Here is a 10,222-nt window from a genome sequence, read left to right on the forward strand (position 1 = left end):
ACACAAACCTTTTTTCATCTTTGTTCAGTCTTGGTTCACTCCCTTGCTTTGCCAATGAAGAGTTTTAAGCTTTGGCACGTCCTGCTACAGCTTCTTCGTCGATTGAATAGAGGAATGGAGGATTCATGTCTACCTTCTTCTCCGATGTCCTCTATTAAGAAGAATAAATGATGAGAAACATGATAGTGTTTGTGGGTGCTGGTAGTGAAGAGTTTTAACAACGTGGTGATGGAGAGGTTGAAGAAGGAAGAAGATGAAGATACTGTAAGGTGAAGATGGAAATGAAAGAAAAAATATATCAAGATGAAGGTAGAGTGGTAACACGAAGATGGAGGATGATGGAAGAAGAAGAGGGTAAGAGTATAATTTCATGAAGTTTATAGGCATGCAGAAGATAAAAGAGAGGTGCAAAAAGAAACAGGGGCATCGTATAATTGCACCTTATTAGAGATTATCCACTCTTTTTGGCAAAGTTTTGTAAACCAATTTACCTCTTTTTCTTGTAATGAACCCTCTAGACCTTGCATTGAGCTTGAATTTCCACTATGGTTCATGATTGTTAAAAATGTTTGCCATCTCAATCATTCCCATGAGCTAATTTGAAAAACCTAAAACAAAAGAAAAGGTTAGATTAAACAAAAAAATTGTAATCTAAATTTTTGAACCTGTCCAATTTATTACATAAATGAACTCCAATCAAATAATTTTAAAACTTATGTATTAGTCTGTTTCATAAAGTTATAATTATTAAAAAATAAAATATTTTATTAATATATATATATATATATATATTAAAATATTATAATTAATTTGTTAATATAACTTAAATTTAAACCAATTATTCTATTTATTTATTTTAAAGCAAGTTAAAATAATTCATTATCGAGTAAAAATAATAATCTATTTAAATATGAATTAAATCGACACAAACATATTAGCTAACCAGTTAGAACAAAACCAGATCAGTCATTTAAGTTATCTAATTTAGATAACTTTAAAATAGAATAGAAGGGTTATTTGTTAAATTAGAATATATTTCCTCTTTAAAGAATAAATATATTTGTTTCAAAGTAACTTAATTTGTTGTATTATCTCCATTTAGATAAATGAGGATCTTATTTTCAATATTCTAATTCAATATGATTCTTCTTTCGGTCATCTAGTTTGCATAGGACGTTTTAAAATATAATACTTTTCTTTCTACATTTGTACCATTTTAAAAGATTTAACACTAATCAAACAAATGCTGTTTTCGAGCTCAAATCTGAGTCGTTCAAATGCCATTTTTATTTTATTTTATCATTTCAATTGCATAATAAAGTTTAGTAATATATAAGTCTAAGTATTATAGACAATAAACAGAATACACGAATAAATTAAAACATGAAATTAGAAATATAAATTATATTCAATCAAAATAAGATATCAGATATATAAATGTCACTTGTATATTAATATTTTTGTCCATTCGTCATCCAAAATCCCAATTTCCAAAAATGAATCTTTTGCATGTTATACGCTGCATATCATGTATAAAATGAAAAAAAATAAAGGCACAACACAAACTACAAATGGTTATAGAATCTCTTCACTTTCGATTCTAGTTCATCCAAATTACCTAAATCATGATCTGAAACATAATATTACTCCCCATGTCTTTTGTTTGTTTTAGAACTCGAAGATAACATAACTGAATCAGTTCTCCCTCTTGAAAAATCTATTTACCAAAATACTTATATTCCTCTAGCTGATAGTGTTCAATTAATTAATGTCAGACTCCCAGTAAGTGTAAAAAAATACCAATCGCGTGTCAATGAGAAGTTGCCCTTAGTATAGATTATGATTTTTGAATATGAAAAATTGTCTGATGCCAAAAGTCCCCGTGGTCAATGGCTGGGAAACACAGTGAACAAAGTTGATGCAATCCAAACTTCACAACAATTGCAGATCTAACTAACCTGACATGTATTACCTTGGACCGAATTACCCAAGAAGGTTGAATGTGTAGCTTATACTGGTAAATAGCTGCTCAGAACCCCAATGGCCAAACATCACGGGTAACAACATAGAGAAAGGTAGAATTATATACAGATACAGTCCACCAGGATCAAAGTGTATTGCCAGCATCGATCCTGTTTCATCCTGTAATGATGTTAAAATGAGGTGAACACAAGACATGATAACAAACAGGATAGTAGAAAAAGTTAAGGAATGTCGGGTTCCAACCCAAGATAACACATCCTGCGCACACAGATGAAAACAAATATAGCCAGAATGCGTTAACAGCTGCTTTAACTAATGTAACTCATCAAAAACATGAAACGAGGATCCCTTCAACACAATTCAGTACATGGCTGCTTCACAGAATAGCTGGTTAAATAATATATAACAAAACATGGATTCACTACCACGAATAAAGTGGACAAGAGGTATAGAAATACTTCAGTTTATTGGTACGAAAGAACCAGGAACTGAAGAAGGATCAAGCTCCCAACACCCTCTGAGATGCACATTGTCCCTGTGCTGAAAAGCAGGAATCTGATGTGAAAATCTACCAACCTCTTCTCTTAATATTTCAATTACACCAGTTTTAGATCTCTGAATTCTAGGAGCTTTGAAAATTGTCTTGGAGTTGCTATGTGGCGTCAGAACAACAACCTGTATACTCTTGTCACTATCTGCTAATACTTCTACTATATCACATTTACCTCTGCCCTGCTTTGAAGAAGTCAGTTCATAGTTCTGGTCCTCGTACAGAGCCCAAACCTCACCTTTTCTAGGGTAAATTTCATATCTATTATTTACCAAAGGTTCAACTTTTAACTGGTGAGAGAATGCAGAGAGAGAGAGAATCTGTAATTTGCCCTTTTTAACTTCGAAGTTGCCACAAGATATTGTTCTTCTAAGGTCACCTGGCGGTGAGCACGGTTCAAGCATGGAAACCTGCAATCTAAAACTAGGTGTGAATTCAATCTTCTTAATTTGAGTGTAAGTATTGGGCATATGATCCCTATCACCATATATTGCCCATATCTGACCACACTGAAACGTTTTTTCAGATTTTTCCATCTTAAAGTCGTAACATGATTCTCCAAACTGAGGAATGTTGCTACTCTTTACATTTTTGCTGTTTTTTGAATGATTAACAGTCAATTTACATGTCCTTTCAGATGCATCTCCTAGAGCATTTTTCTTGCTTAGATCTTTATGCAACTTTCCAACTTTCAATATCTCTCCATCATAACTATTTTTCTCATGTTTCTGAGGTTTCTTGACCTTCCTCTCATTAGTGTGGGATGAAGCAGCGTTTCCCTCTGGTGGACTGTAGCCCCTGTGGTCAATGTTTATGTCATCCTTTCTGACCGTGAATTGACTAGTGCTTGGTTGGCCATTGTCCATATTTTTTTGGCTCGACCTTGGAGACCTTCTGAGAATTTGTGCTGTTCTTTCGGCATCAATACTCTCTTGCAACTTTGATTTCTGAATACTATCATAACTCTCTTGCAACTTTGATTTGTCAATACAATCACTAGAAGTTGCCTGTTCAACTTTAGAGTATTCCTGGTGGGAACAACTGACTCCATCCATTTTCAGAACCCCGGTATCACCAACTTCAAAAAGACAAGTAGGAAGACCAGCAGGATCAAGTTCAAAAGATCCACTTGGAACACCTTTCCTTTCAGCACCTGTCATCTTGTATGAAGGAATCCGATGAGAGAACCTGTACATCTCACTAGGTGATATACAAAATAAGCTAATACCACCGAATGCAGTATGTTGAAAGAGACTAACAAACCCTGTCAGTTTGCCAAGATAAGCAACTTCAATGCCAACATTTTCATCAAAATCTGATAGAACTTCCACATATTGAAATTCATACTCAAAATGCTTTTCTGGATTTGAACTCCACCCAAGATCCCAATGTCTGAAAATTGCCCAAGTTTCTCCCTTCTTTGGGTATATCAGATATGTAGTATTACTTCCTTTTATGCAATGCATCTGATGAGAGAACATAAAACGATCTGAAGTTCTCTGAGATTGACCAAGTCTGAACTTACCACAAGCAATAGGCAAACCGGCTTTATTCCAGTCAATCTCACCTTGGTCATCTGAGTTAGCTTCTAGCCAAGTAATCCGCAACTTGAAAGGGGAGTGGACTTTCTTCACAAGAGCATAGAATCGTGGCATACCATCATTATTGTCAAAAACAGCCCATAATTGATTAACAGCAAAACAATCCTCTGCCTTATCTCTCTCAAAATCACTGAAATCTGGATCAGGACAGAAAATCTCTGAATTGGGAGGTAAATTTGACTTCGGTGGAGAACAATAGACAGCTTTAGACTTTCTATCATTGAGATCTGAGTTCAATACCTCCTCTCCTTGCACATTAGTCTGCTCAACTTTGACTTTATTCCTTAAAATTGTTTCTTCACGTAGTGCATCTGCTTTATTTCTTGTCTCCCCATTCTGATCACCATCACCAGTTGCTAACACTTTATCAGTTTTGGATGAAATTCCAAAATCACCAGCTTTATCAGTTTCTGGGTACAGAACATGCTGCTTTTTCCTTGAAGTTCTCCTAGGAGGATCAACCGTATTTTCTTGATCCTCGGTGTCTTTCATGCGTTTACCATCTCCAGCTTTGTTATTATCATCTGATGCTGACTGCCTTCCTCTTTTACAACCAACCTTTGTTGACGCTTGTGATTCCTTAGCTTTGGACACTTTAACATCAGCCTTTGTCGCTCCTGCAGCCACATGGCCATTTTTGCCATTTGCATGTTTTGCAGACCCTTGATTATTATTGAAAGGTGACCAATATGTTGGTGGCACATAGGGGTTCCCAATATCAAGAGCTTTAAAGGATTTAGAACATTGTTGACAGCGTATGGTCTGATTTAAAATAGTTTTGTAGTATTGATATCTAGTATTACAATGAGAACAACATGTCCAGAATGTCCGACTTTCATACTGATTTGAATTCCAAGCATGGGGCTGTGAATTAAAAATGTTCTGATAATTCCTTGCATTTCCATTTGGGTGACAAGGGGCGACCTTAGCTGCTGTATTTCCCACTGAAACTCCAAATTTTGAGTCATACAGAGTACGCTTCGATGGATCGCTTAACACTCTGTTAGCTTCACCAACCAACTTGAAAGCAGCCTCTGCACCAGCAGATTTATTTTTATCAGGGTGAAGTAGCAGTGCAAGCTTTCTATACTGTTTCTTAATGGTTGCTTCATCGGCAGATTGTTGAGTCTGGAGAATTCCATACCAGTCCATGTCAGACCCAGAGTGTTTCTTGTGAGCAGCACAGTGGACCTCACAAACTGCAAGGATCTGAACGATGTTTTGAATATCAGGAAACAGCCTTTGGGCTTTCGTAGCAAATTTCAGCCCCCCCTCATAGTCACCAGCTTGCATCTTATTTTCAGCAATCTGCTTAGCCCTCACAGCTTCATCCTTGTTGCACTCCATCGGTTAGTTGATATCAAAACCCAATTCACCCCAGATCTCTGAATCTTGTGACAACACAGAGGGAAACAACTCCGGCCGATTCAGAAATTCACCACCCAGTCAGTGTGCAACATTTTCACCTGACCAGCACAAGCCAAACTGCATATGAACCATTTAATAAGAACTTCATACATAACTTGCATAAGTAAATAAAGACACGCTTAATATAATATGTTTAACTAACTATCTATCTCAGGAACAGGAAAAAAAAAATATGATGTCTAAAACAGTAAATCTAGGAAGCATAAATTTTCATTTCACCTCTAATACTACCAATTAGGCAAAGTTCCACACCATTAACGCCCTGTTGGGTTATCTTAATAAGAACTGTTGAAATTATGACAGTTATAGTATGGCACAGCTTACAATACTAAAATTACACCCTGTTTTGCTACCTCAACCCCAAAGCTTTTGCATAGTTTGGGTTACTCAACTCTAGCCATGTTGAAGATAATAGTTCCTAGTCTTAGAAAACTTCAAGCATTAGAATATGAATCATGTCGCCTGAGAAAATATGTTAGGTCACCATTTTCAAAACAAAGTGAAAACAAATGTAACTCAGCTTTCTCTACCATTCATTCAAATATTTGGGGACCAAGGCTTATCACATCTTTTGACTTTAGATATTTTGTAACCTTAATTGATGAATTGTCTCACTGTACTAGGGTTTATTTAATGAAAGACATTTAAACTTTTGTCCATATTTATGTCCTTAAATGAAATTAAGAACCAATTTGGAAAAGTAATTGAAGTCTCCTGCAGTGATAATGCTAAAGAATATTCTTCTATTAAATTTACTTCCTTCTTATCCGCACAAGGTATTTGACATGAGTCTACTTGTCCTCACACACAGCTACAAAATGGCATTGTTGACAGGAAGAATAAACATCTCATTAAAACTACACACTCTCTAATGTTGAATAAATACGTTCGTGTACATCATTTGGGTAATGAGAACTACATGATTTTTAATAAATAGAATGTCTTCTTCCTCTCCTTTAAATCGAATTCCCTAGTCCACCATTTTTCCAAATGATCCCTTATTCATGTTTCACCTAAGGTATTTGGTTGTACTTGTTTTGTTCAGAATGTATCTCCATGTTAGACAAACTCTCCGCAAATGCTATTAAATGTGTTTTTGTAGGATATTCTTATCTTCAAAAGGATACAAATGTCATTCTCAAACTAACAGAAGATAATATACGTCAATTGGCCACCTTTACTTACATACTAACACAACAGAAAGTGTTCCTCCCACTCTTCGAGAAGTCTCTCATGATTTAGATCCTCCTCCTTCAGCTTCCCCTACCATGGACCTTTTTTCATTAACTCTTTCACATAACTCCTCTTCAAATTGGCCTATTGCTCTTAGGAAAGACATTCAGTATTTTCGTAATTCATATCCTATTTAAAATTTTTCGAGTTATGATTGTTTGTCTTCAACCTATTCTTTTATTTATTTTCTTTGTGTGCCACTATTGTTCCCAAAATAATTTGAGACACTTGATCATTTTGGATGATAACAAATAAGGATAGCAAAAATACCCGGGGCCCGCAGATATCTGCGGATAAAATCCACAGCGGATAGTTAGTACATGCGAGATTTATTACCCGCAGGTGCGGGTAGCAAGTATTTTAATACCCGCTTATAAACGGGTCGAGTGCGGGTATCATACTATCCGTACCCGCGAGTATCCGTTACTTGCAAAAAATTAAAATTAAAATTTAATTTATATTTTATTAAGTTAAATTTAATTAAAATTAATATTAACAATATATTTTATTATGTCAAATTTAATTATAATTAAAATTCAATTTAATTTATATTTTATTTTTATAATTTTATATTAAAAAATTTATAAAATATATATATTTTTAAATATTTGTGGGTATCGGGTAACCACGGGTACCCGCAGGTTTTAAAAATATCTGCGGATATTTTTTAAGCAGATAACCGACAGGTAAACGGACGGATAGCGGGCGGATTTTTTTTTGGCGGGTCGGGTTACGGGTAGGCACTATCCATGTCCGACTCGACTCGTTGTCATCCCTAGTAACAAATCATGATTGACGAAATGCAAGCTCTGCAAGCAGTGGCACATGGAATCTTGTTCTTCTTCCATTTGGAAAGAAAATTGTCAATTGTAGATGGGTCTATGTTGCCAAAGTTGGACCAAGTCGAGTGGTGAAGTTGATCATCTTAAATATCAATTGTGGCCAAGGGATATACACAAATTTATGGACTTGATTCCTGTAATACTTTCTCTATCATTGCTAAAATTAACACCATTTGCTACTCAACATTGGCCACTTCACTGACTTGACATTAAAAATGTTTTTCTTCATATTGATCTTGAGGAGGAAATTTTCATGGAGCAACCTCATGGGTTTATTGTGGGGAGTCTACTCTAGTGTGCAAATCACACCACTCTCTCTATGGTCAAAAGCATTCATCCCAAGCTTGGTTTGGTAAATTCAATCATATTATGCAGGATTTTGGATCGAAACAAAACTGAGGTAGATCATTCAGTTTGGTATTGTCTACTTCTCGTAGGAAATGTGGTCTAATGATCTATGTTCATGATATAATTATTATGGGAAATGATTCCACTAAGATCTCTTAGCTAAATGTATTTATTTAGCCATTTTTAAACTAAAAGATTTTGTTTTTCTAAAAAGCTTTTTGGGTATCAAAGTGAATCAATCTCATGAATCCACATCAAAAGTTGATGGTTGACCAAGGTGAAATTTTATTCAGATCCAAAAAGATATATAAGTTTGGTTGAAAAACTCTTTTATCTCATTATTATAAGACCTGACATTTCTTATATAGTAGTAGTTGTAGGTTAGTTCATGCAAAATCCTCATTGATCACTGGAACAATGTAATTTGCATTCTCAGACCTATAAGAAAGGCTCTAGGACAAGGACTATTGTATGAGGACAAACAAAATACTCAAATTATAGGGCATTATGATGTAGTTTGAGTTGTCCTATTAATAGAAGATCTACAAGATATTGTGCATTCAAGAGCAAGAAACAAAATGTTGTTCTTTGATCCAAAAAAAAAGCTAAATATAGATATATGGTCCTAACTACTTATGAACTTGTGCAGATCAAACAACTCCTTCAAGTGTTGAAATTTTGTAAAGTTGAGCAAATGATGTTCTGTTGTGATAATCAGTCAGCCTTTCATATTGCTTCCAACCCTTTGTTTCATAAAAGTACTAAAAACAGTGATTGATTGCCATTTTACCAGGACGAAGTTGTTCACCTGGGAAATATGTATTGGATTTAATAGCTTTATGACCAACTTGCCAACATTCTCTCACCAAGTCTATGAGAAGATCTCAAATTCGGTTTACATGATCAACGCTTGGTGCATACAATTTATATATTTCAACTTGAGGGGGAGTTTTAAAATTATGACGACTATAGTATTATACAACTTACATTAAGTTTTCTAGGAGTACCAAGCTTTAGGTTAGGGAAATTAGGCTCGAACCTTCCTCTTTGAGATTTAGAAAACCAAAATCTTTAGTTTAAAAATGGCTAGAAAAAACTTCTCATGGAGATAGCTTTACCTAGCATCATGGTTTCTTATTAAAGGATTGGTTGCTTACGTGATAGTTCAAATAATTAAGTTAAGCAAATCTTAATTATTGGTTTCATCTAGTAATGATACCTTAGGACATATTTTTGACATCAACTCCTAAGCAATGTAGTCTTTTGAACATATGAAACTTGTTTATACAAACTTCTCTAAAAGTATTTATAAGAGAAGAAAATGAAAAACAATAAATAAGTTACTTTGTAATCTAAAATTAGTTTTTATATCAATATCAAAAACAATAAAAATGAGACCAAGCATATTATAATTGATTCAAATTTGTAGACAACTATCTCCTATCCCAACGCATAACTAACTTAAAATCAACTTTTTTGTATGAGAAATTCCACAAACTAGCTCAGAAATCAGTGATTTTATCCAAAATCAGTTTACTTATTCTTCTTCCTACATAACCCTTATAAAGTACCCACAATTAGCTTTTGAAGAACCTAAATGACAGATATTCCAACATCACCTTATACTTGAACTAATTTGAGTTACCTTAGATAAACTTATTTCATTTTTTTCTCCTTATTTTCTTCTTGGCTGCTGTTCAGAGGGCTATATAAATAAAACCTAAGAAAAAATAAATAAACAAGAAACGGACAAAAGTGTTTCCCTAAGCTATACAGAACAACATAAAATAGCACAAAATATGGAAGAAAAAAAAAGTTATACAAAGACATGATAACAATGAAATCTGCAACTGACAAAAAAACATAACCTAAACCCTAACAGAGGAAAGGAGTGATCAAAATAAAGAGTAAATAAAGGAGTATAGCAAATCGTTTTGTTTGACCTAAAACACTAAGGAACAGCCAGATCGGTGAGGAAACTCACTTGCACAGCAACCACTACGCCATTGAAAGGAGTGGGAGAGAGATACACAGTTGAAGACTGCATAGTACAGTAACCATCACTCACTCACTCACTCCCAGCCATAGAGAGAAAACCGGGAAGTGAAAAAGTGAGCATAGGGCAGAGGAAAAAATTCGGACCGCTTTTTATTATCAGAAGAAGAAAGAGCACTTCTAATCTTCTCTAATTATTTCTTCTCCTACTTCTCTCGGAAACTTCCAGAGAATTATGGGGT

The 10,222-nt window shown here is 34.6% G+C and overlaps 1 protein-coding gene across 2 annotated transcripts; it reads right to left on the bottom strand.

Annotated features, from left to right (window-relative positions):
- Positions 1-2,266: 2,266 nt before the first annotated feature.
- LOC114186701 (uncharacterized) lies at positions 2,267-10,222 on the bottom strand. Of its 2 annotated transcripts, none has more exons than XM_028074674.2 (2): positions 9,970-10,222; positions 2,267-5,619 (listed from the first exon to the last, which is right to left on the bottom strand). In XM_028074674.2, exon 2 carries the CDS (start codon positions 5,479-5,481, stop codon positions 2,443-2,445), a length of 3,039 nt encoding a protein of 1,012 aa, XP_027930475.2. In that variant the 5' UTR covers positions 5,482-5,619; positions 9,970-10,222; the 3' UTR covers positions 2,267-2,442. The 2 variants fall into 2 exon arrangements, with proteins under 2 accessions (XP_027930475.2, XP_027930476.2); XM_028074675.2 differs by having other exon boundaries at positions 2,267-5,600; positions 9,970-10,209.

This window comes from Vigna unguiculata, chromosome 6, assembly GCF_037176805.1.
Source record: "Vigna unguiculata cultivar grain cowpea cultivar isolate G323 ecotype 2 chromosome 6, ASM3717680v1, whole genome shotgun sequence".
Classification (NCBI taxonomy): Eukaryota; Viridiplantae; Streptophyta; class Magnoliopsida; order Fabales; family Fabaceae; genus Vigna; species Vigna unguiculata.